Source organism: Pipistrellus hanaki (genome assembly GCF_964339955.1).
Source record: "Pipistrellus hanaki genome assembly, chromosome: 9".
NCBI lineage: Eukaryota > Metazoa > Chordata > Mammalia > Chiroptera > Vespertilionidae > Pipistrellus > Pipistrellus hanaki.
In genome coordinates this window covers 14594645-14622364 of record NC_140511.1, presented here as the reverse complement: position 1 = coordinate 14622364, position 27720 = coordinate 14594645, and the positions used below count along the sequence as shown (strand labels likewise).

At 39.5% G+C, this 27720-nt stretch overlaps 1 protein-coding gene across 3 annotated transcripts in view; it reads right to left on the bottom strand.

Annotated features, from left to right (window-relative positions):
- Positions 1–27720, bottom strand: part of DYNC2H1 (dynein cytoplasmic 2 heavy chain 1) — a 245015-nt gene that overhangs the window by 24733 nt on the left and 192562 nt on the right. For all 3 annotated transcript variants that reach the window (XM_084893697.1, XM_084893698.1, XM_084893699.1), the window contains 3 exons: positions 23279–23395; positions 12394–12603; positions 6069–6158 (listed from right to left, as the gene is read on the bottom strand). In XM_084893697.1, the coding sequence (XP_084749823.1) occupies positions 6069–6158; positions 12394–12603; positions 23279–23395 (417 nt within the window). The remainder of the gene's footprint in view (positions 1–6068; positions 6159–12393; positions 12604–23278; positions 23396–27720) is intronic.

The following is a 27720-nucleotide window of genomic DNA, read 5'->3' as shown; positions in this document are numbered from 1 at the left end:
AATCCAACATTACAGATGATGGAGAAGAAAAGCCAGTGAAGTACACAGATAAGGAGAAAACAGAAGTGTTTGGTGACCTGGAGGCCAACTTATAAAAAGGATTTGGGGGGAGAAGGTGAAAGCTACAGTTTGATAAAAACCCCAGCATTTTATCATGAAAGGACACTTCAGTGTGACTCCTCTCATTTTCCATATAATTTTCATAAACTATTTAACTACTCTTGAATTTGATATTTTATTTTTACCATCTTTAAAACTAGAAATAATATCCACCTCATGTTATAAATACTACTATATTTAATGTAAAGTGCATATATGCCTGACATCCAAAATGTGCTGTTCTTACAAATGTTTCTTTTTCTCCTTCTGTACTTCACTGGTTCGCTTAAAATTGTTGAATATATGTTTGAAGTGGTGTATTGAAATAAAAAAAAAATTCTCGGAAGCTCAAATTTAAGTAACTACCATATTTTACTGCTATGGAAGTAAGAAGAGCAATAAATATGAACCCCAAAACAGCATAATGACACACATTTCTGATTTAGAAATGCTAGTCTGGCTCCTTAGAGATTGTCAGAGTTCAAGAGGAAGAAGTAAGAGCTAGAGGCTCACATAATTTTTCCTTCAGTTTCTTTGAATTGGGCAATAGAAGTAAAATGCAATGTAAAAAGAGTTTAAAAAGCAGTCTATGTGGCTAAGGTAACGATAAAAATTTTAACAGACATTCTAGAAACTGCATATTAATTTGAACAAAAAACAGAAAGCAGCATCTAAAAAGAATCTTAGGAAAACACAAATGACGGAGTGTAGGGGCTGATATTTATCCTTGGGGAAAATCTGCTTCCCAGCATTACAAAGTGGGAGGGATTTGAAGGAAGTAGCACAACAGCCCCTGCTGGTACAAGGGGTACTGAGCCAGTGATACCGAGTGCCCTGAACACAGGCCTACTGCACTCAGCTCAGGCCCTGCAGGGCCTACCTGGGAACAGTGGATATAAGGAGACAACCTGGGTGATTCTAGGTGCAGAACTACTGCTATTTGTCCTATAGCACTGCACGTCCTTCAGCATTTTAATTGTTACTTATTCAGTGGCCTTTCTTCCCTGATAAATTGTAAGGATAGTTCATGTGTCATGGTGAATAGCATTTACTAATAACAACAGCAACTAACTCTATTTATTGCTTCAATCTCCCCAGGCTTCAAGGTCCCTAATGGTTGATATAAACAACAAGGACCCATCATAAGAAGGAAGGATGGCAGGATGTGGTACTATGTAAATGTACCAACCACTGTCTGGCTTGAGCTGGGGAAAAAAAAAATTGAGTAGACTAAATTTTAAAATGAAAAACATGGACCCTAAGCAGAAACCCAATCCAAAAAAAAAAAAAAATGATCATAAATACTGGGTCTGTTTAGCATACTCAACTCTGTGTAACAGAACAGAGTATAAAAGAACTCACATTTAATTAACTAACTAACCAAGAATTAAAAACAAGAATATACTAATAAAACTTATAGTCTGAAATATTAATAGTTTCATATTTAAGCATGTTGCAGGCAATAACAATTTCAGTTCCCCTTTTGCCAGCCTCAATCATAGGAATGCAGCAGATGCTGATGGCTAACAAGGCCTGCAACTTCCTGTCCCCAGATATTAGCAATAAAACCCTCAGAGAGAGAAATATGCCAGATGCTGACACACACAAAAGAAAACATCAAAATCACTCAACAGCTGGAACATGAAACTATAAGTTGCCAAATTCTTTAGTTCCCTGCTTCCCACAATCTCCCTATAAAAAAGTCCTTTGCCTACCCAGATATTTTAAGACTAGAGGCCCCTTGCAGGAAGATTCCTGAAAGAACAGGGCTTCCTGTGGCCAGAGCAAAACAGAGAAGGGAGTGAAGGCCGCTTTGGTCAACCCTTAGTTTCAGTTACAACTGGGTACTGGAGATGAAGATCTATGAATCCTAGCAAAGAATCAATTCATGAGCTAGGCTGAAACAAAAACTGGAGATGGAGAGTCAAGGTGTCGAACTGTGAAAATTTGAGAATATGAAGACAGAGAAAACAATAGCAAATGCTGGCACCATAAGATTTATGAACTGGATACAGGACATGCTGAAATTTTAAATGATCAACACAGAAGAATCAGCATATAGGGGGAAATGGGCTATAGGAGCTATTCTGCAGCCCAACAGAAAAACAGAGTGTGGAAATCAGGAACCAAAGAAACTTTCATAGGATGTTATTTCTGAAGAAAAGGCAGAAGCATTTGAAGCTGGGAAAATAATTCCAGGATTATAATAGGAAATAATCTATCTAGTCATTTATTTGTTCATTCCTTAATTTATTCATCTATTAGCAGACTGTATACTGGGTATTGGAAATACAGTGAAGAAAGAAAACATCTTGCTCTAAAAGATCTTATGCAGTGGAGATTATAGAATACAAAACTCTTTGGCTGAGATTCCTTGAGTATCTAAGGTTTCTCTGGCTTTTCTCTAAAGTACCAGCATTCAGAGGAGAGTCTTAAACCTTATACCAACTAACATTCTATCCAAATTGGGAAATGATCCTTCTAACACATAAACTGATTTCCCTCATTAAAATCCTGCAATGGTACCCTTTTGGCCTTAGGATCAAATATAATTCCTTAATATATTGTCTTGGCTTAGCCCTTCCTGCCCCTCCAGCTTAATCTTCGAATCTCCCTTGCTTCCCCCTTGTCACTCTCTCTGCTCTCATTTTACTTACTTGAAAGCACAAGACTTCTTCTTGACTCAGGCCTTTCTCTTGTTTGGCACATTTTTCCCTCTTCCTCCCTAGGTCTATTTCTACTGAGTTCTCCACTTAAGCCTCACTGCCCTGCTCCCAGGTAGGTTAGGTATGCCTGTTATGTGCTTCCTTTCTCAGGAAGTTTGTTTTTATTCAGTTGTTTATCTCCTGTGATAAACTCTAAGAATAGCTCCTTGCGACATGATGTATATTTATTTTGTTTATCATTCTACATTCAGTCACCTCAGCACAGTGTTTGACACCAAGATAGGAACTATGGTAAATCAATTTAGTAACCACGACATCTCCAGTACTTTATTCAGAGCATAGCATAAAGTAGCTGTTTACAAAATTTTTGACTCAATGAATAAATAAATGAATGCCACCTGTAATCCCAGTCAGGCTCACCTTATTTGTACAAAACCTCTATCATGAACAGGCACTATGCATGACACTCTCAGTAGCTTGCTCTGTTTCCCTATATATTATGCCTTAAAATGAAAGGCTCTGGGATTTTACACTTTGACTGGAACTGGGCTCAAGCTGCTGTGTACTTGTTTGGATTCAGTCAGATCCTTATCCTATATAATAAAGAGCTAATATGCTAATTAGATGGGCCAGTGGAATGACCAGTGGTGGGGGGCAGGGCCATGGAGCCGCAAGGCAGCCTGGGCCCTGAGGCAGCTGGGCTGCGTGGGCCGAGGCAGCCTTGCATGAATTCCGTTCACCGGACTTCTAGTACTTTCATAAAAACCCCAAAGCAGCCATTCTTCTTTAATAATAGGACTTCTAATTTTCCCTTCTACCATGCTCTCATTCTTTTCTTTCACACCTAAGTAGCTACATTGCTCCTCTAAACATCACAAGCTGCTCCGATGTGTATCTATGAAACAGAGAAAGCACCTTGAAAACAAAGCTCCTAGCAGGCCCTGAAACAGAGGGCAAGTGATTCCCAAACTTATAGCTTAACCTTAGGGAAATAGATATCTTTGAATATTTATAATTGAAAAAATATTAGGGTATGAAAACTAAATATAAAAATAACCTTAAGGTGATAGAAATAATGAATATTACATATTCCCCACTTGGAAAGATAGAAAGTAAGCTATGAGTAAGCCTGAAAGTTATTGGAGGGTTAGGAGGTATGTCACATTACAATAAAGGCTATGGCTAGAAAACTTTTAAGAAAATTACACTGCAGAAAACTTTTTAGTTTTGATGGCCATTATTCAATATATTCAATATAAATAATCATGTCAGAAAAAACATAAAAATTTATGTAAAATTGTTTTCAATATTAATTTCAGTATCAACAATACATCATTATATACACATAGTATAAATATCAAGTGAACTTAAACACACGGTGTAATATAGGATGCTATTTGCAGCAAATAAAAGTTTTTGCCCTTTATAAAAATAATTTAAAGCAAACAGTGCTGACATATATATGAAGTTATAAATTACCATATCTGTGCAATTATAACATACCAAGACCTTCAGAGAATTTCTATATTCTTCTAAGAATACCCATCAATTATTTGCCCTTCCTCTCTGACTTCTCCATTCTCCTTCATTTCCTTCCCTCCCATCTTTTGGCATTTATTGAAAGATGATGTCCAGGCATATACACAGCAGATGGAAAGAAAAGTAAATCGGAGTCCCTGGTTCTTCCGTACCTGCTAATTTTAACTTCATTTTCATGTCCCGTAACTTTTCCTCCAAAAATACAACTTAAGAAATTGGTTTTACTAGAAGCCTAACAAACATTCAGATGAGTCCTGATGGGATCCTTTGATGGGGCCAGGACTCATCTGAATGTTTGTTAGGCTTCTAGTAAAACCAATTTCTTAAGTTGTATTTTTGGAGGAAAAGTTACGGGCTGGCAGGATAGAGTATGAAGAGAGGAAAAGATGTAAATACAGAGAAACAACAAAACAACCCTTGGTAGAAGTATCTAAACAGATGAGAACAGATGGAATCAAGCTCTGAGACTGAGCCTTCAGTGGCACAAGGTCAACTTGCTTTGTATTAGAATGGAAGTGAGAAGGGTGGGTTCAAATTAGATGGGAAGAAGTGCAGGGATTTTCAGGTGGTCACAGTGCACAGCTTGCATTTTCTCTGTAAAGGGAAGGTGTTCTGCTTAGGAAGAGGGGAGGCAGCATGGGGGTCTTCAAAAAAGTAATGAAGGATTGGAACAGTCACTGTGGAAAACAGCAGTGGGGCTCAGGGTACACCCAACGCTCAACACTTCCTATCTGAAGTTTCACTAGCAGAGCTCGGCAGCTGGTAGGCTAACAGCATAAATGTACTCTGACAGTCTCAGCACTGACAGAGACTGATCCAAGTTGTATGTGTTTTCAGGAAAGATAAAGCATGGAGGAAAATCAATTAGGGTCCTTGGAAGAGACTGGTTCAAGTATGGACTGTGATTCCATGCTGAATGGGGTGGATCAGAAAGAAAGAGAGACTGAGAGAACACTGAGCAGGAGGGTCTGGAAAGTCTAAGGCAGAGAGAAAGTAAGAGGGAAATGTTCGTGTGGTAAAGGAGGGATATGTACCTTTGAGGGGTTCAGTGACGCAGCACAATGAGTGATGACAAGGTTAAAGATGTTGACAGGAGTGTGCACGCCTAACAAAAGCATGAATGAAGACTGCTGCACCCGGAAGGACACTAATTAAGTCACTCATATGATAGTAGAAGTTGACGGGATTAAAAAAGGCTATTTGTGAAACAGTTGCCACAGCAGAGGATGAAGTACTCAGACATCAATGCAAAGCCACAGGCATGCACCAACCAACTTGCACCATTTATTATTATTAAAATGAAATCACTCTTCTTCCCTCTATATCATCCCTTGTTCTATTGAATTTTCCTGCAGTTCCCTAATTGGATCACTCTGGAAAAAAATTGATCGATTTCAGGGGGGGGAAAAAAGAAAGAAAAAGCAGTTCTCTATTGGGGAGGGAGAGGGGTGAGAAAGAGAGGAATAACATGCCCCAAAGGAAATCAGTCACAGTTATAAATCAGTTTCAGTTATTCTCTGTACAATCCATCTGTATTATAGATTTTTCTCTAAATCCTCAAAAATTATGAAAAGACACATAAGCAGAAAGAATACACTTAAAAATGTTATATAAAATAACAAATGAAAAAATAAAAAATGGTTCTTTAGGTACAAAATCATAATATTTTCACTAGTTGCTAGCAAAAAGTTATCTCAATATGTATGTGCATAATACAATAACTGCACAGTCATACAACAGAGTTATTAAGTAATTTCGTCTTACCTGTATTGCAAGGGCACGAGACACGAGCCCTCGGAGGTACTGTAAAGGGTCTTCCGGGCCTTCCCACTTGCTCTGCCATGTGAGAGGACACTGCAATTTAAAAGGGGCCCAAATTAAGTTTATATAAACAATATTGCATATCTTCAATAGCCAAGATCTGGAAGCAACCTAGCTGTCTATAGACAAATGAATGGATAAAGAAGTTGAAATATTCAGACATAAAAAAGAATGAAATCTTGTCATGTTCGACAACATGGATAGTCCTAAGAGTATTATGCTAAGTGATAAAAGTCAGACACGTAAACAGCAAATACAATATATATCATATTAACTTATATGGAAAACCTAAAAAATACAAATAAAAGCATCTATCTATATAATAGAGGAATATGCAAATTAGCCGGACGCCTAGTTCGGTAACATCACGACCGAACAGCAGAGACCTGAGGCTGCATGGCGCCTGGCCAGGGCAAGGGACCTCAGGCTGTGCCCCTCGCCCAGTGGGGCTTGACAGGAGACCTCAGGCTGTGCCCCCTTCCTGGTAGAGCTTGACAGGGGACCCCAGGCCACACCTCACACAGCGGGGCTTTAAAGGGACCTCCGGACATGCCCCCCTTGCTCCGGGATCGGGCTGGGAGACCTGAGGCTGCGGCCCCCACCTGGAGGGGCTTGATGAGGGAGGGGTAGGCTGGGCCTGGGTCTCACCCAATGAGGGTGGAACCAGCGAGGTCTGGGTCTACCGAGTCTTCAAAGTGCGTGAGGGTGGTGGGCAGGGACTTGACTCTAGGTCCCATAGCGTGCCTCAGACTCTGACAGGAGAGAGATTTTCATATACATTTTACTAATTTTCTTTCATCTCTGACACTTCCATTATAGAGAAAGGACAAATAGCAATATTAAAATATTTTCTTTAATTAATTCCCTTTTAACGTGGACGAATTTCATGCACTGGGCCACTAGTCTATATTATAAAAGGCCTGTGGCCATAGCACCGTATGTTGTAATGACCAAACCTCTGGTCACCCGGAGGTGCATTGAGGGGTCTTGAGGCGCAGCAGATCTGAGGTCTGGGGTCCTGCATTGTGCGCCAGGTCTGGGGTCTGGGACCTCGCTGACCAGAGGGTCTGGGGTCTCATGCAATTTTGGCTCACAGGGTGCAGCACACAGGCTCCGAACACAGCAAGGCTGGGGCTGGCGGGAGGGGGCACGGCGAGGTGTGTGCAGATGCGTGGAGCTGCACATGTGGCGAGGTGCACACAGGTGGGCAGGGCTGCAAGCACAGCTAGGCACGTGAGGGTGAGCAGGGCCACTCGATTTCATGTGCTGGGCTTCTACCCTGTTTCCCCGAAAATAAGACAGTGTCTTATATTAATTTTTGCTCCCAAAGATGCGCTAGGTCTTATTTTCAGGGGATGTCTTATTTTTCCATGAAGAAGAATATGGTACACATTTATTGTTAAATGAAAATAAAGGAAACTTATTACCTGTATACGGTACGGTAGTACGGTAGTTGTCAACACAAACCAGACAAACTGTGAATCCTGCAGTATCAAGAATTTACTCATTTATTCAATGACAATCATGTCATCATCTTCTGGAACATCATCATAACAATCCAATTTCTGAATTTCCTGGTAAATTTCTTTTGACTCCATTTCTTTCAGAATCAGTGGACCAAATCTCTCATGTTTAGCTACAGAGACCAAATCTCTCTGTAGCATTCTGAGACAGAGCCTAGGGGGGCCTTATTTTTGGGGGATGCCTTATATTTCACTCAGAAGGAAACCTGTAAGTAGGTCTTATTTTCGGAGGATGTCTTATTTTCAGGGAAACATGGTAGTATATATTTTTTGTTAATCTTCACCTGAGGCTATTTTTCCATTTACTTTTATTTATTTAATTATTTTTCCTTTTATTTTATATTTTCTACAATTTATGGTCTAAAGTTTTACATATATCTCCTTTTTCCCTCAACTGACCCTCCCCCCCCCCCCCAGCCATTCCCACTTCAGGCAAGCCCACACTGCCCTAGTGTCTGTGTCCATTGGTTATGCTAATATGCATGCATATGAGAGAGTAGAAGAGAGTGAGGATGGGAGAGAGGAGAAAAAAACACAACACATCGATTTGAGAGACACAGTTTTTTGAAACCAAAACACTTTTTAATATTAAATATTAAAATAAAAGTAAACTGTACCTAGATTTAGGAAAGATTAATAGGCCCCGGCCAGTGTGGATTAGTGGATAGAATGCTGGGATTGTGCACCGAAGGGTCACTGGTTCAATTTCCAGTTAAGCACAGGAACCTGGGTTACAGGTGTCATCCCTGGCCTGGTAGGGGAGAGTGCTGAAGGCTACCAATCGGCACACATTGACTGATTGCCTTATGTGTCCCAACTGGGGCCAGGGACAGAACCTACAACTAAGGTACTTATCCTTAACTTGGAATCTAACCTGTGACCCTTAGGTGCATAGGCCAATGCTCTAACCATTTAGCAACAAGTGCAACAGACTCATATTTTCAGAGAATAAACTGATGGTTGCCAGAGAAGGGATGTATAAAAAAGGTACAAACTTTCAGTTATAAAATAAATGTCACAAAAATATAATGTGTAGGACAGGGAACATAGTCAATAACATTGTAATAACTTTTTACAGTGACAGACGGGTACTAGACATATAGTGATGATCACATTGTAAGGTTTATAAGTGTTAAATCACTATGTTGTACACCTGAAACGAATATAATATTGTATGTCAACTGCATGATAATAAAAATAATTGTTTTTTAAAGTGATGAGAAGCCACTTCTGAGATGAGGTTACAAAGTACTGTGACTCCTGCCTAGCTCCCTCGTACTCTCCCGCTTCCTCATTCTAAGTGAAAAGTTACCACACTGTGAGCTGCCTCAGAAAGATGCTCACAGAGCAAGGAACTGATGTGTTCAGTCCTAAATCAGAGAAGGCCGGAGGCCTGCCAACAGCCCTCTCACCGATGCTCTTAGACGCTGTGAGAGCTGCAGCCCTGACTGACCCTGCTGGTAGACTTGACGGAGACCATAAGACAACTCCCCGCTAAGCCTCACCCAGATTTCCATCCCACAGAAGCTGTGCCATACTTTTTTATTGTTTCATGCCACTAAGTTTTAGGGCAAGTTATTATGTAGCAATAGATCACTAAGAGAATTACTGATATCAGTATCAGGTATAATACATTAATTCTATAAATGGTTAAGTCCTTATTATTCAGGCATTCAGCATTACTTACTAAGTGCCTACAATGTACAGGTACTATGAGGCCCTTAATATTATAGAGCTTATAATTTACTGGGGGATAAAGAAAAATGCATTATTCATTATAGGAAGAATATTCCATAGTATTGAATTCTATGTAGAGACATACAATATGATAAGTGATATAAGTAAAATGACAGGATAGTGATATGACAGAAGACTATGGGAATAAAACACAGTCTTTAAATAACAACAGAACAAAGGTAGAAAGAATTGAGAAAGGAGATACACAGCTAAAATCCCTTGTGGTGCTTTAATAATGAGTTATGGATCATGTCTGCAGTTCTTAGAATAACATAATTTAATCAAAGAATTCTTAAAAGTGGGAGCTGATAAGCTTTGACAGTGGTATTGGATTTTGACTACAGGCAGAAAGAACTGGAGGGGACTTTTATAAGCTAACATTTATTGCATGCTAGCACCATCTCCTATGGTCCTGACAATAATCCTCAGAAGCAGGTGGTATTATACCTTCCATCTCACAGAGGAGAAAATGAACACAAAGAAAAGTCTGCCCCAATTCACAGGGCAGGCCAATGGCAAGTCCAGGATGTGAATCCGGCAACTTGGCTCTGAAGCCGGTTTGCCAGCATCAACACTGCCTTCAACATATCTTACCTTTTTATATCACTCCACCTGTACCACACCATTTGATATTAAACATACGTGATAACAAGTATTATCTGTTACAAATCTACTCAAAATGAGAACTAAAAGTATAATGATGGGTAAACTAAGGGTTAGAATAGGTTTGTTTAACTAAACTTGAAGTTTTTTTAAAAAAATATATGGGAAACTTGAACCCAGGCCTAACCCTAAATGTAACATATTTTTGCTATCCCATGCTTTTCATGAAAGATATCACAGAAGCATAACAGGATATGAGTGGGTTGTTCATTCACTATTTCAAATTTCCATTAATTAATTATTTAGCAGGCAACCGTCAAATAGTTGTTTGGAAACCTTTTTTAGATGCTAGGGATACAAAGTTATAAAACAACTAGAGGCCTAGTGCACAAAATTTTTGCACTTGGTGCGGGAGGGAGGGCTGGCCTTCAGCCCGGATTGTGAGAGGGCACAGGCCAGGCCGAGGGACCTCACTGGTGCATGATGGGGGCCTGGAAGGGATGCAGGATATTGGCCAGGCAGAAAGAAATCATAGGAGGGCTCCAGGGTGTTTCCGGCCCCACTCACTCAATCCCGATCAGCTGGACCTCAGCAGCAAGCTAACCTACCAATTGGAGCATCTGCTAACCTACCAATGGGATCGGGCCTAAAAGGGCAGTCGGACATCCCTCTCACAATCCAGGACTGCTGGTTCCCAACTGCTCGCCTGCCTGCCTTCCTGATTGCCCTTAACCGCTTCTGCCTGCCAGCCTGATCACCCCCTAACCACTCCCATGCCAGCCTGATTGATGTCTAACTGCTCCCCTGCCAGCCTGTTCGCCCCCAACTTTCCTCCTCTGATGGCCTGGTTACCCCTAAGCGCCCTCCCCTACAGTGTTGATCACCCACAACTGCCCTCCCTTGCAGGCCTGGTGCCTCTCATTCTGCTAAAAGTAGCCTGATTTTCCAAAAGTAGCCCAATCTTCTACTGGGTTACCATCCTTCCCTTTCTTTTCTTTTCTTTTTTTTTAAAAATATATTTTATTGATTTTACACAGAGAGGAATTGAGAGGGATAGAGAGTTAGAAACGTCAATGAGAGAGAAACATTGACCAGCTGCCTCTTGTACACCCCCCACTGGGGATGTGCCTGCAACCAAGGTACGTGCCCTTGACCAGAATTGAACCCGGGACCTTTCAGTCTGCAGGCCGATGCTCTACCACTGAGCCAAACCGGTTTTGGCACCATCCTTCCCTTTCTTGCAATATATGTGCTACAGATGAAGCTGAATCCGTCCTCAGTCCTGGGAGAGGGATTTGGCTAAGCCCTAGCCAATGAGACCTGTGCACACCCTGCTGTCAGAATCAGTACGGGACTAGACATAAAACATAAGGCACATAATTTGGATCAAAACTAATACCAAGATTTTTGCTTGAGTTATGAGGAAACAGATGTTCTTTTTGTTCATATGAAGCTCAGAAGATATAAGACTCAGGCTGCTAGAATTGATCATGTATAGAGGACCTTCCCCAAAGTAAAATCAACATGGAAGAGATAGATACACACACACACACACACACACACACACACACACACACACACATACACACACACACACTATGACTAGATAAGTAGATATATAATACTAGAGGCCCAATGCACAAAATTTGTGCACGGGGGAGGGGATGTCCCTCAGCCCAACCTGCACCCTCTCCAATCTGAGACCCATCAAAGGGTCCTGTTTCGGGGGCCAGCTGGTTTGCCCTGAAGAGTGTCCCGGATTGCGGGGGGTGGGGGGGTGCCTTGGGGCATGGGATGGCCTGGGCGAGGGGCCTGTGGTGATTTGCAGGCCGGCCACATCCCCTAGTGACCCAAGTGGAGGAGGCCCTGGTATCTTGGATTTATTTATCTTCTATAATTGAAACTTTGTAGCCTTCAGCAGAGGCCAGGGCAGGCCAGAAACTTGGCTTCCTCCACCACTGGGGACACCCAAGCCTCCTGCTCACTCTGTGGCTGCAGCCATTTTTGTTGGGATTTATTTATCATCTATAATTGAAACTTTGTAGCCTTGAGTGGAGTCCAGGGCCCACCAGATGTGCTCCATGGCCACAGACATCTTGGTTGGGTTAACATACTTGCTCCTGATTGGCTGGTAGTGGAAGTATTGTCAATTTGCATATTGCTCTTTTATTATATAGGACAAGTTGAGATTCTAAAGACAATTTTAATTTCCTTCATTAAGGTGACTTAATGACAGTTTCCTTGGATTCTTCAGTTACATGAGCCAAATAATTCTAACATGGCTTCAGCTAGTTTAACTTGGTATGCTGTTACTATTAACTATGAGACATTTGACAAATATGCACATGATGGAAGAGTGATTTATAAAATAGTGAAGTAAAAACATATACTTAGGATTGGCTTACCTTTTGGTTTAATAGAGCACTTGCCAATTTCTGTACTTCTGAACTCAGTAAGGTAGTTCCTCTGATGACTTTGCTGAGAGCAGCAAGAGACTGGTGAACACTTTGTACTAAGCGAATGGCATTAAATTGCTCAAGAACGATAAATGATAATATTGGAGATCCTTGTCGATCATTAGGAGGAGACACTTTCTGATGAATCAGGTTTGAATTCTAAAAGAATAATATATTTATTGAAAAGTAACATACTATAGTAAATCAATGATATATTAGAATATGTAAAACATCATTAAAACCTGTTGTTCTGGAGAATCCAAGATGGCTGCACAGGTAAACACCTAGCTGCAGCTGCACACAACAATTTCAATAAAATACAAATAAAATATAAAATGGACATTACCCAGAACTACAGGAAAGTTGACTGACTGGAAATTCTACAACGAGAAGCAAGGAGAAAACCAGAAGGAAGCGCGGAGGAGCTGTAAAAGCCTAAGGTACGGGGAGACGCAGCGCGCGTGGAGAGGACGGAGCCGGAGAGGAGGGGGAGGCTGAGTGCCTGGCTGGCGTCCCCTAGCGGGAAGGAGATAAAAGCTCCGACTGTGCTGAACCCCAGACCCGACAGCGCTGAACCCCAGTTCTAGGCCAGACCCTGGGGACCCAGGCTCAAACAGAGGGAGACGGGGCTGTGAGGCGGAATCCCAGGGGAGCGGCGAAAGGCAGAGCCCCGGAGGCACGCACATTGCGCACAGAGAGGGGACAGTTGGCTGTGCCGCGGGATTGCCCTGGCGGGAAGGAGACAAAAGCTCCGGACTGCTCTGAATGCCACCTCCAACTCCACTTCCAACAGAACTGAACCCCAGTTTCGGCTCATTGCGGTAGAGCCTAGACTGTTTGGTAGCAGGCGAAAATCTAGGGCACCTTTCTCTCAGAGGCCCTTGCAACGAGTACTGAAGGACCCAGGGAATTACTGAAACTCAGGAGCCACATAGGGCGGGGCTGAGGGAAGCCAAGGCTGTAGGCTCCACCCTGAAACCCCGCCCCATCAGGGAAGCTGCGAAAATGCCGAGACAATGAAATAGATCACAAACGAAAGAAATGGAGGACAAAAAGCGACTGGATATAGAGTTCAAATCTACGCTTATAAGGTTTTTCAAGAATTTCCTAGAAAAGATCAATAAGACCTATGAGGATATGAAAAGGGATCAACTAGAATTAATAAGGAATCAATAAGAAATGATAAGGGATCAACAAGAAATAAAGAATACATTGTCTGAAATAAAAAATATTATACAGAGTCCTAAAAACAGAATGGAAGATCGCAAGAATCAAGTCAAAGATTTGGAACATAAAGAGCCAGAAGACACTCCTCCGCAGAAGCAAGAAGGCAAGAGAATCCAGAAAATTGAAGATAATGTAAGAAACCTCTGGGACAACTTCAAGCGAACCAACATCAGAATTATGGGGGTCCCAGAAGATGAGAGAGAGCAAGATATCGAAAACATACTGAAAGAAATAGTGACAGAAAACTTCCCCACCTGGTGAAAGAATTAGACTTACAAGTCCAGGAAGCGCACAGAACTCCAAACAAAAGGAATCCAAAGAGGACACACTAAGACAAATCATAATTAAAATTCCAAGAGCAAAAGACAAAGAGAGAATATTAAAAGCAGCAAGAGCAAAGCAGGTAGTTACCTATAAAGGAGCACCTATACGACTGTCAGCTGATTTCTCAACAGAAACAATGCAGGCCAGACTGGAATGGCAAGAAAGATTCAAGGTGATGAATAGTAAGAACCTTCAGCCAAAGATAATCTACCCAGCAAAGCTATCACTCAGAATCGACAACCAGATAAAGAGCTTCACTAATAAAAAAAAAAAAAGCTAAAGGAGTTCATCACCAACAAACCAGAATTATATGAATTGCTGAAGGGGGTTCTTTTGGAAGAGAAAGTAAATAAAGATAAAAATTATGAACAACAGCCGAGACCGGTTTGGCTCAATGAATAGAGTGTCGGCTTGGGGACTGAAGGGACCCTGGTTCGATTCCAGTCAAGGGCTTGTACCTTAGTTGCAGGCATATCCCCAGTAGGGGGTGTGCAAGAGGCAGCTGATCGATGACTCTCTCTGATCGATGTTTCTAACTCTCTATCTCTCTCACTTCCTCTCTGTACAAAATCAATAAAATATATACATTTTTTAAAATAAGAACAACAAATACGTAACTATCAACAAGTGAATCTAAAAACCAAGGAAATTAAAAAACATCTGATGAACATTATTAACTGTTGAATATAATAGAATCAGAGGTATGGAAGGGGAGTGAACTGACGATTCTTGGGGAAAAGGGGAGAGGGAGATGTGGGAAGAGACTGAACATAAACTGTGCACCTATGGATGAGGACAATGGGGGGTGGGGAAAGGGCAGAGGGTGGGATGGGAACCTGGTGGAGGAGAGCAATGAAGGGGGCGGGGGAAGGAACATTTGTAATAATACGAACAATAAATATTTATTTAAAAAAAAAAAAAAGCTAAGAGTACTCAGAGAAAATCTTGTCTATGAAGTGGCTGGAGGAAAAGGTTATAAGGTATTTTAAAACTTAACTTTTATGCAAAGATTATCTTTTAGATAAGAAAAAAACAGTCTAATTTGGTGAGATTTAGGTGTGAATCCAGAATTTCTATATTTTTACTGAAATAGTTTTCTAAGTGCGATGTTATTTTAGACAAGTAAAATGGATGTCACATGGAAGTAGTTATATTTATATACATAATTAAACTTTTAGAAAATGGTTCTCAGAAAGAATTTTTGTCATGAAAGGAAATTCAAGCAAGAACGAGATGAGAGGTTAGCAAGTTTTCCAGTAAAGCTGCAGACAGTAAATATGTCAGGCTTTGTGCGCCATAAGGTCTCCGGCATAACTACTCAACTCTGCTGCACAGTGCAATCTTTCCTGATAAGTCTCTGGAGTGGAAACAGCCTTTCCTAATTCTTAGTCCATAAAGTTCAGGTGCAATCGACTCAACTGAACTCCAGAAACTAGTGTGTAAGTTAAAGCACTCCATTTTCCTAACCACAGAGACTGACTCAAGGAAGGGTATGTCATGAGTAAAATAAAGAATGTAGGGGTTGACAAAGAGAAAAAATATAAAAAGAAATTCATCATACAGCACTGGAGATTGCTAGGATGTCAATTCACTACTCTAACAAAATGCAATAGAATTTTGCAGTCATTTTGTGACAATAAAGACAGAATCTATGAAAAACAGTGCCAACAGATAGAAGAACATGGCATATGTATACATATATGCATACATGTGTACAAATACATATATACACACATGCAGTATATCAGTTTCAGTAAATCAGCTCTTTCAGAGTATTTATAATAATTATATGTATTAAACATATAATATATAGTATATGTAACTGGGTCCAGATTATATCCTTTCAAAGTTCCTTGGAACAAGCTGTGACTAAAACCAACGTTACACGTTTTCAGTTATGTGAGCCATTAAGTGCCCGTTTTAGGCCTAAGCCAGTCTGAACTATGCTTCCCATCACTTGGAATCTAAAGAGACCTGATTAATTTAAGTTTAACTGACTCCTGCCCCAGGTATTCATAATAAGAATGGTCAAAGTTTTGACATATTTGCATTAAATTATGTCTATCCAGAAATGGATTTCTAATACAACTGTGGGAAAAAGAGGGCAGGGAAGGGAACAAAAAAATTAAAGAAAATACTACGAGTTTGGTGAGTTCAAATAGTTGAAAGATCTATATAGAATTTCTGGAAGCCCATTCCCCAGGACAGCTGGCTACTTTATGGTCTTGTTTTATTGTCCAAAAACCAGTTATTAGCAAACAAACAGAACTTAGATCTAAACCTGGTAATAACTATTCCTTTTCATACCAAATTATCAGGTGGGTCAAAGGAAACCAAAGCATCATGTTTTAACACTCATTTTATTTAGTTTAGTTCCAATTAAAGGCATTTTATTTAAAGCAGAGGTCAACCAGGACAAGTGTCTGCTAATTACCCAATAAACTGTTTAAATCATTAATGTTGAAGACCTGAAATAGAAGGCAAAATTGCTGGTGACCAGCAGCCAAAGGAAAGCCAAGGCTGTGAAAGACTGGGGACGGGAGTATGCTGAGTTGATGTACGGAAAATGATATTGAAGCTATTTTTACATCTGTAATACACTACAATATTGATTAACACCAAACCCAGTAGTTACCCCTAGAGAGAGAGAGAGATACGACTCGCAGACATCACTGTCAAGAGGACCTTTAGTTTTGTCTGTATCCCGTTTCTTTGACAGAAAACCGTTAATTATATATAACTCAGATATGTGAAACCAAATAGCAATTTTTTGAACACTAGATGATTAATATTAAAATGGCATATTACTAAGACTACATTTATTTCTAGGTAAGTATATTTAATAGGCTATCTGCTCCATAAGTTGGCCAGAGGAATGACACTGCTGCTCTGTGAGGCTACCATAAAAGAGGTAATTTAGTAAAAGACTAGATTACAATACAGTCTCATATTAAAAGATCTAATGCTGTCCATAATATTTACAGTGATTAATTTTGTTATGTGAATTTCACCTCATTTAAAATAAAAGTCATGAGTAAAATAATGAATGTAGGGGTTGACAAAGAGAAAAAACATAAAAAGAAATTCATTATACAGCACAGGAGATGGCTAGGATGCCAATTCATTACTCTAGAAATTGATTTTTAAAATTATGGATTTATCCTGACTTTCTGCTATGAATTTTACTTTATGGTAAATTCACAGTCCTGGTGAAGGTGGGATAGCTCTTCTAAATAAAACTTGAGCAAAAAATTCTATAAGAAATTGGAGAACTAGAAGTTTGACACCTTATTTTTAAAATTCAATTAAAACTATCAGGTGGAAGATTGATAGGGAAATTTACATTGAGAAGGTGACTGTCACCATTAGAAATCACTGATCAATTAGCATCATGCAAAGTGAGATGAACAGTCATATGTGCCTCATTTTTAAAAATATTTTTTTATTGATTTCAGAGAGAAAGGGAGAGGGAGAGAGAAATAGAAACATCACTGATCTCTGCCCCCTGGATGCTGGGAATCAAACTCACAACCCAAGTATATGACCTTAACCAGAATCGAATCTGGGACCCTTCAGTCCACAGGCTGACACTCTATCCACCGAGCTAGGGCATATGTGCCTCATGATATGATATAGTATAAAGAATTCAGCTTTGCCCATGAAGTACTCATGTAAACAAACAATCTTAACATAGTCAGCCTTCAGAATTAATTTCAAACCTGTAGCAATTTGTGAGGCAGGAGAGCAAGTAACACAACAGCCAATGAAGCAATTCAGCTAAAATCAGAATATTAGGCATAACAGCAAAGACATAGGACACGATTTCTTCAACTAGCCAGCATGTGATTTAAAATCCATGATATAGGGAAGGGAAGGGAATTCTAGATTTAGAGAGATATAACATTCATACACAGTATGTACCAATTGTTTGGATTTGAGTTCAACTGAACTATTAAAATATAGTGGTAGACAGGAAATTTGTACATGGACTTGTATTAAATTAAGGAATTATTGCTGCTTTAGTAAAGTGTGTTAATAACATGGCAGTTATAGCAGATGAGAATTCTTTATTAGGATGCATACTGAAGTATCTAGGAGTGAAATGACATGGTCTATACAGTTTGCTTTGAAATGCATTGAAGATGAGAGCTTGCTGAGTATTACCCTTTCCACCTCCAGTTTCTCTAGGTCTTTTCTGCTTAGCTCTGTGACCCGAGGCCGATCTTGTTGTTTTGTAACAAAGGACCCTCCTCCTCTGGAGTCCTTTAGTTCAGTGTTTCCCAACCTTCTCTCATGATGAGAATCACCTGGTGGAGTTGTTAAAACACAGATTCCTGAATCCCAACTAAGAAGTGCTAAACTAGGATTTTTGGGAACATATAGGTAAAATTGTATACTTAACTAGTGCTCTAAGACAGATGTTATATACAGAGCACTAAGTTAGGTATGCAATTTTACCTATATGTTCTCAAAAATCCTAGTTTAGCACTTCTTAGTTGGGATTCAGGAATCTGTGTTTTAACAACTCCACCAGGTGATTCTCATCATGAGAGAAGGTTGGGAAACACTGCAGTTTTAGTTCAACCAGAGGCAAGGGAGGATTTATTATCCTGAGCTATTTATTATCCTAACAAAATATTAAAGAAGATAAAGTCACAATGAAATTTTTAGTAACTTGGGCAATAGTAAAAACATACATATATAAATTTGTGGCATACGGTTATAAATGATAATATGGCTTTCAGTGCTTAAAGGAAAAAAAGGGGTAGGGGTTTACTGAATCAAACAAATCAAGAGACTGAACATTACAAAAAGAAAAAGAAAAATCAGAGGAAGTACAAATGAAAAGGCACACCCTATTCTTAGAGAGGAGATAGTATGCCTCAGCTCCAATCGACCCAGCTTTCTATCCTTTTTGTGTGTTTAGTTCTCCTTTTCCAGCTGATGTCCTACAGGTTCTGCCAAATAGGATTTCTAGAGAACAGAAAGCGGGAGCAGGAACAAAGGAACTATGTCCTTCTGTGGGAACCCTGTTCAGAGTACGCCGGATGTTCAAGGCCAAGTTATCAAGGCCAACTTATCATAAGCAGGTCCAAAGCCAGGTCACAGCGATTGTACTGTATGTGCTGTGCAGGGGTGACTGTCTGTAGCCCAAGCACTGATGGCACTATTTTGGCAAGAAGCCTCTTTTGTCTAAGTTGGTATAAAGTGTGTTATTGGCCAGCCAGTGCACGGCTGCTTGGTTGAGCTACTTTATATAGCCCTATGTTGGAGGCTGCTGCTTTTATGTAGGCCTGTTGTGTGTGTGTAATGGCTCCTATGTTTGCTGTAACTATTTTGTGTGGCTGCCTGCTTTACGGACTGTTTTGTCTGATGGCTCCTTGTTAGGAATGGCTACTTGGGCTACAATAAAGGCTCTTATATACCCATGACTCCTCTACCTTCTCTGTCCAATACCCAGTGTCCAAGGAGGTCCAGTCCCTGGCAGAGAAGGGCCAGTTGGCATAGTCCAGCAGGATCAAGGAGTAAGTACTCCCACAATTTGCGCATTGAGCAGGGTCAAGGAAGAACTTGCTCCAATACCTTTCTATTAGCTTGGATTCTCCTCAGTATCTTCCCAGCTTCAGCTCTCAACCCATGGCAGCAGTTGATTCCATCTCTTAATAAATCTAGCACCTCTATCACAGTGTCGAGAATATAGCAGGCACATTATATTAGATATTTGATGAATGAATAAATGAATAAATAAAAGAATGCCGACTCCTTTTTTTACCCAAGGGAAAGCCAAGAAAAAGTAAGTGATTCAGCTAAGGTCCTTTATTTACTTAATGGAAGTGCTTAGAACCTAGATGACCATTATATTTATTTTTCATAACATTTTTTATTTCTCTTTATTGCTTAAATGTAATTATTCTTTTAAGTTTACCTAATAATTAATCATAACCTGATCACAATGATTAAAAAAATGGAAATTTGACATTAAGTTGTTTCACTAGAAACACTTACATGCATAAATTTCAAAACTCTCCCAAGTAAGAGAATTACTATATCTAATTACCATATATTAACTTGCCTAGCTTAAAATATATAACTCTTATGGAAATTATTATGTAAGTTATAAATTAGTACTATAGTAACATGGAGAGAAAAGTGAGTAACAGCTGAAAAGGCTTCTATAAGATGCTGGCACTTTATTTGACCAATATTAGTTTAGCAGATCTAGGAAATTTCAGAAGGAAATAGCATCTGGAAGTCCTCACAGACAGAAACTACAGTGGTCTGTTTATATAACACTGAGATCTGCCTCACTATGGAAAAGGCTTAGAAATAAGATTCTATATGGATCCATGCTGTCAGAAAAATACTTAATGTGATAATAATATGAAATATGATTTGGAGGAAGTTTATGGGGAGTCCCCAAATATACAGGGTGTCCACAAATATGTATACACTTTGAATGATTATAAAGTCAGTGTTTATGAACATACAGTTCATTTTCAAAATTTAAAAGAATCTACAGAAATGAATAATTGTTCTTGTCAATGCCTGTTTTCAAACAGATGACCAGGCACTGCTGATAACTTGAAGCAATGGAATCACAAACATCAAGAATCATTTTGTTCAGTATTTGTGTGTCCTCAATTCATTGACTGTTGCCAGTTTTATACTGTAAACTTTATCTTTTATATATCCCCATAAAAAAAGGCTAGTAGCACTTTAGGATAAATTTTCTTTGTTCAAAGCTTAATCTGGCTTTGTCCATTATTTCAAATCAGTTTAACCTGAAAAGGAGTGAAAATTAAGTGAATTATCAGCTGTTAAAGGGTGTATACATGTTTTGGGGACATCCTATATGTTAGAAGGAAAGTCAAATTCAGAATTTTCTGCAATAATCCACATGAGAAAGAATTAAAACCTAAATTATGACAATAGCTTCAGGAAAGAGGAGATAGGTGATAGACAAAATATTATAATGGTGAAATGTAACACACTTGATAGACTAATTTGGCTATAATAAATTTAATATAACTTTGAAAAGAATATATATTTAGCATACAAATGAGTCTCCCACTTCTGAATTCTGTCTGACAAGAAGACATTGAACCCAGAGAAAGGCACAAGGAGAACGGGAAATGCCTGGGAGACACAGGTGTTGGGGACTTATTAAGTGGGAGCATATAATAATCTACCGCTGTAGAGTGCCATGGCTGCAAAGAGTTTTTTGGTGAAAAACTATTTTTTTCACATTATCTTGATTGGATCAATGTCCACCATGTTACCACTTCAGAACGATAAAAAGCAATATCAAGCACCAGCCATAGACAGTGGCATCCTTGATGTTACACAGCATGCACCCAGTGCCTGTGGGGCCCAGATTGAAACAGGTGGAAGTGGATAGGGTTAGCTTTTGAGACTGTAATTTCTCAGAGAATCAAAACTGAATACATGCCAAAAAACAAAATCCACATATATATTATGGTGAAAATTAAGGAAATCAGAGATAGAATAACCTAGAACAAAAATCAGTTATTACAGGAGTCAGATCAACAGAAATTTCTTTAATAAAAAGACAAATGAGTAATGTTTTCTAAGAGTTCAAAGAAAAGAATTAAGAAACTAAAAATGGGTCTGTAACTATACTCCCACTCTATCAGTTAAATGTGGATATGAAATAAAGATATCCTCAGATGTAAAAACCCTTAGAAATGATACTACAGGAAGAATAACATTTTAATAATTTTGGAAATTAGAGGTTACTCGCTCCGAGCCAGATACCATTGAATCTCTTCATTTCAATGAGAAGCAAATTTTGGAACACTGAGAAAACTGTTAATAGGTTTGCATGCTGTTTATTTCCTCATTAAAAGCAATGCTTATATTACATTCAGTCCTCTGCTTAAAAGTAAAACTCTGAAGTATGAAAGCAGTCAAAGCCACCCAGGCCTGCAGGGGTGGGTAGTTGGGGGGGGGGGGGGGCAGTTAGGGGCAACCAGGCTGGCAAGGGAGGGCATATAGGGGTGACCAAGCCCACAGGGGAGTGCAGTTAGGGGTGACAGGGACAGCGGGGTGGGGAAGATCTGCCCCTGTGCCCACCACAGCCTCAGTTAATTTCAAGATGCACAGATTCGTGCTTGGGGCCCCTGGTATTAAATAAATTTGTATGATTTTCCCTTGTTAATCTGTCTTTTGAAACAAAGATTCAGCTGAGAATCTAAAAATGTAGAAGACATTTTTTTCTCTCTCAATTTCCTGTGAAATATACAGACAGAGGTTGCATCTTAAAGACAGATCTAGCCGAAACCGGTTTGGCTGCCAAAACCGGTTTGGCTCAGCAGTAGAGCCTTGGTCTGCGGACTGAAAGGTCCCGGGTTCAACTCCGGTCAAGGGGCATGTACATTGGTTGTGGGCACATCCCCGGTAGGGGGTGTGCAAGAGGCAGCTGGCCGATGTTTCTCTCTCATCGACGAAGTTTCTAGCTCACTATCTCTCTCCCTTCCTCTCTGTAAAAAATCAATAAAATATATTAAAAAAAAAAAAAAAGACAGATCTAATATGACCAATGAAAATTCAGACATAGAGACAGAAAAAATTGTAAGAAATTAAGGTGACAAAATTGTAGAGTAGACTTCACTTTTTCTCAAACTTAGAAATTGGGTCAAACAAGATTACTTATAATTCAGAGGAAAGGAAAGGCTCTAGAGAACAGCTAGCAGGGTTGCCTAAGACCATCGGAACACAAATTGGTATGAAGAATGGAAATGGAAGAATAATTTTTATATTATTACTAAACATTCAATTAACAATATTATGTTGTTTAATCCCAGAGAATAAATCCTTATTCAATAGCATTATCAATTATAATACCCTAAGGCTTTGCTTAGTGAGCAAGCAAATATTCTATAATTTTTTATATAACTTACTCTACAATATAAAAACAAATGGAATCCAGTTGATATATTGTTTTTCCTTAGCACTTTGACTCCACTGAAACACTTCACCTTTAATAATAGTGACTTTAGAGAGAGAAGACAAGGTGTGACCAAAAATGTAGTAGGTATAGAAGATGACATAGCACATGACCAGAAAAAGACAAATGACACTGGTGACACTGCTTCCTTGGCTGGTCGACTTCTATTACTATTCGCTCCCCCATCTAGTTTCAGGATATTATATATATTAAGGACAGAACAATGTCAAATTTTACCAACATGGACAATTTGTAGATAAAACAGGAAAAAAAAAAAAAAAGGAGAAAAAATCAGAAGGATATTCCAGTACTCACCTGGTTTAGTTTCTTCCAGAGATTGAGGACGGGAGAAAGTTCATTAGACCAGATTTCTCTATCAAATTTGCAACCAGCTGTTACTGCTCTGCCCAAGATCCTCAACTGTGAAATAACCTGAAAGAACAAAATAATAAATAGCAATAAGTGAAAATGATCTCAGTCAAACAGAAATAGCATAGCTACAAAAGTGATACTTATTTTATCAAAACTGAGACAAATATAAACATTTTTAATCCCATTATCTTTGTTTAATTGACATAGTATTTTAAATATTGATTTATTTAAGCAGGTAAAAAACAAAAGAACTAAAAACAATATGGAGGATCCTAAAAATATTAATAATAGAGTTACCTTATGACCCAGCAACCCCTCTTCTGGGTATCTACCCCAAAAATTTAAAGACAGGTATTCACAACATATACAGCTCTATGTTCACTGCAGCACTTTCACAGTGGTCAAGACATGGAAACAACTTTAATGTCCTTTCATAGATGACTGGATAGAGAATATGTGATACATACACTGAGTGGCCAGATTATTATGATCTCTGAACACATAATAATCTGGCCACCCAGTGTATATCCTATATAATAAAAGGCTAATATGCAAATTGTCTCCTCGTCCAGGAGTTCAATCAGCAAGCAGGCGGGCCAACTCCCCATGTCCCCTCACCCTGGCCAGGCTGGCTGGACCCCTCCGAAGCATGAATTCATGCACCGGGCCTCTAATATATATATATATACACACACACACACACACACTCAGTGTATATACAATGGTATACTACTCTGCCATAAGAAAAGACAAAAGAACTAAATAAATTGATTAACAAAATAGATCCAGAGACATAGCAGCATGGAACATACTGTTGAATCTGAGAAAAGGCAGGGTGGGTGGGTGGAAAGAGATTAACAAAATAACTTATATGCATATATGCATAACTCATGGACACAGACAATAGTGTGGTGAAGCCCTGGGGTGGGGATGGGCAGGAGTGAGCTAGAAGGAATCAATGTGGATAAAAGGGGACAACTGTAATAATTTCAACAATGAAGATAAAGTTTTTAAAAAGGAAAGATGAAATAGTGTCATTGACAACAACATGGATGGCTCTTGAGAATGTCATGCTAAGCAAAATAAGTCAGAAAAACTAGAATCATATGATTAATTTATATTTGAGATATAGAACTGAAAGCAACAAATGAACAAGTAAAAACAAACAGAAAGTCATAGACATTGGCAACAGTGTGATGGTTACCAGAGGGAAGTAAAGGGTAAGGGTGTCAAATATATGGAGACAGAAGAATATTTGACTTTGAGTGGTAGACACACAATATACAGATGATGTATCAGAACTGTATACTTCAAACCTACATAATTTTATTAATCAAGGCTCAGTGCATGAAATTCATGCACGATGCGGGGGGGTGCTCAGCCCAGCCTGGACCCTTTACCCTCGGGGGATTTCCGACTGCCCGTTTAGGTCCGATCCCACTGGGTAGTAGGACATCCCTCTCACAATCCAGGACTGCTGGCTCCCAACTGCTCACCTGCCAGCCTGCCGTCCTGATTGCCCCTTACGGCTTCTGCCTGCCAGCCTGATCACCTCCTAACCACTCCCCTGTCAGCCTGATTGATGGCTAACTGCTCCCCTGCCAGCCTGTTTGTCCCTAACTACCCTCCCTTGCAAGCCTGATCACCCCTAACTGCCCTCCCCTGCAGGCCAGGTCCCCCCTACTGCTCTCCCCTATAGGCATGAATCCCTCCCAATTTCCCTTCCCTGCAGGTCAGTCACCCCCAACTGCCCTCCCCTGCTGGCCATCTTGTGGTGGCCACCTTGTGTCCACATGGGAGCAGGATCTTTGACCTCATTGGGGTAGCCATCTTGTGTGTTGGAGTGATGGTCAATCTGCATATTACTCTTTTATTAGATAGGATAGAGGCCTGGTGCATGGGTGGGGGCCAGCTGGTTTGCCCTGAATGGTGTCCTGGATCAGGGTGGGGGTTCCCTTAGGGTAGGGGTGTCGAACTCAATCAGAGAAGGGGCCAAAATCTAAAATCCAGCCTAAATCGCGGGCCGAATGGTTTACTGAACAGTCATAAACTGACAATGTCAATGTCATAAACTGACAGCGGAGTGCAGTGATGACAGCGCGGTGCGGGCCACATTGCAAGGCCTGGCGGGCTGGATTTGGCCCGCGGGCCTTGTGTTTGACACATGTGCCTTAGGGCATGGGATGGCCTAGGCGAGAGGCCTGTGGTGGTTTTCAGCCTTGCCACGCTCCCTGGTGACCCAAGCAGAGACCCTGGTATTTGGGGTTTATATATTTTCTATAAATGAAACTTCGTAGCCTGAAGCAGAGCCAACCAAGCTTCCTGCTCATTCCATGGCTGCCACCATTTCTGTTGGAATTTATTTATCTTCTATAATTGAAACTTTGTACCCTTGAGTGGAGGCCTGGGCCCGACAGGGTGTATGGAAAGCTTGGCTTCCTCCATCGCCAGGGAAACCCAAGGCTCCCTCCTGCTTGCTTTGTGGCCGCAGCCATCTTGGTTGGGGTTAATGTACATACTTGCTCTGATTGGCTGGTGGGAGTGGCTGGTGGGCATGGCTTGTGAGTGTAGCAGAGTGGTGGTTAATTTGCATATTACTCTTTTATTAGATAGGATGTTATCCCAATAAATTTAAATAAAAACAAAATGACATATTATAATGTCTCTTTTTTTAAAGCTGCTTCTTTAGCCAGAAAGCTCTAATTATCCATTATTAATAACCTCTTATGTTTCTATTTGCTCATTTCTGAAATTCAAAAATTTTTTTAGTTTGGTTTAAATTTCATAATTTCAAAATGCTGATAAATTAAAGGTAGTTTTTTTTTAAAAGATGAAATGATAAGATAGCAAATATCATAGTAAAATGTATAAAGTAGTAAAACAATTTTAAATAATTGTTGGTAAAAATAATCAAAAACTAAGTTTTAAGGCTTTGTATTAATTTGGTGTTATCATCTTATTCTTCTACTCTTAAGACTCAAAAGAAGTATAAGTCGATGGTCCGCAAAATGCAGCTCTCGAGCCACATGCGGCTCTTTGGCCCCTTGAGTGTGGCTCTTCCACAAAATACCACGGCCTGGGCAAGTCTATTTTGAAGAAGTGGTATTAGGAGAAGTTTAAGTTTAAAAATTTTGGCTCTCAAAAGAAATTTCAATAATTGTACAGTTGATATTTGGCTCTGTTAACTAATGAGTTTGCCAACCACTGGTATAAGTCAAGTAGTTAAAGCAAGGCAAGGTAAACAAGTGTTCCCTATTTAGGGCTTTCAATCCTGCAACTTCCTAGTTATCAGGTTTTTATCATTACAACAAAAATCAATTCACTCACATTTTCTTTTCTAAAATAGTGTTGAATGACTTTCGTTTCAATACATTAATAAACCTTCTTAATCATTTGCTAGGAATGATCTAGAATTTTGCCAAGTATGCTAAGTAATATAGATATTGGAGTATGTGTAGAAAAATCAGTGAAATACCCATATTTCTTTGTAAATATGTCAACTAAATATTAAAACTGCTTATCTAACATAAACAAAATAAATCCCAAAACATAGGCAGATGTTTTCCTAAGCTAGTATTTTAAACATCAACATTTGCAGCATGTTGACTACTTTTCTGTTTTATTTTTTGAGAGATGTTGGCTGTTCTTCCTTAAGTGATTGGACTATATTTCATATTTTGCTGAGTTCTTGTATTACTAAAGTTTGTAATAAAATATGAGCCATAAATCTTCAAAATGAATGCACTACTTAATTGTGAAAAATCCACAATCATACTGGTAAACTCAAGTTTCTTCTAGAGATTTTGATTGATTCTCTAATCTTGAAAAAACTGTGGTGATTCAGTGTTTCATTTTCTTTGTTTTTCTGATAAATTATTTTCATTTGCTCTAGCTGAACCCTACAACAGCACCTAATTTATCAGCTTTGCTAGACTGCAAAACATCACTAGTTGGTAGTCAGAAGAAGTACTATTTTAACACTGGTAACATTTTCTATCACTTATTTGTGTTATAAATTTGTCAATAATGACAGAAAACAAATAAGAATGCAAAGAGATGTCTGAAGGGAAAAGGGTTCAAATATTTCTTATATGTAATGTTAAAACCATTATAAAAGTAAAATGTTTGCCAGCCTACAAACGGTCATGTATTCTGCATTAGAAATATGACAGGTGAGGTTGTTTTTCTTAATCACAGTATCACATAATATTGTAACATTAATGAAGAGAGTATAAAAATGGAGTTCAAGCCGAAACCGGTTTGGCTCAGTGCATAGAGCGTCGGCCTGAAAACTGAAAGGTCCCAGATTCGATTCCGATCAAGGGAATGTACCTTGATTGGGGGTACATCCCCAGGAGGGGAGATGCAAGAGGCAGCTGATCAAT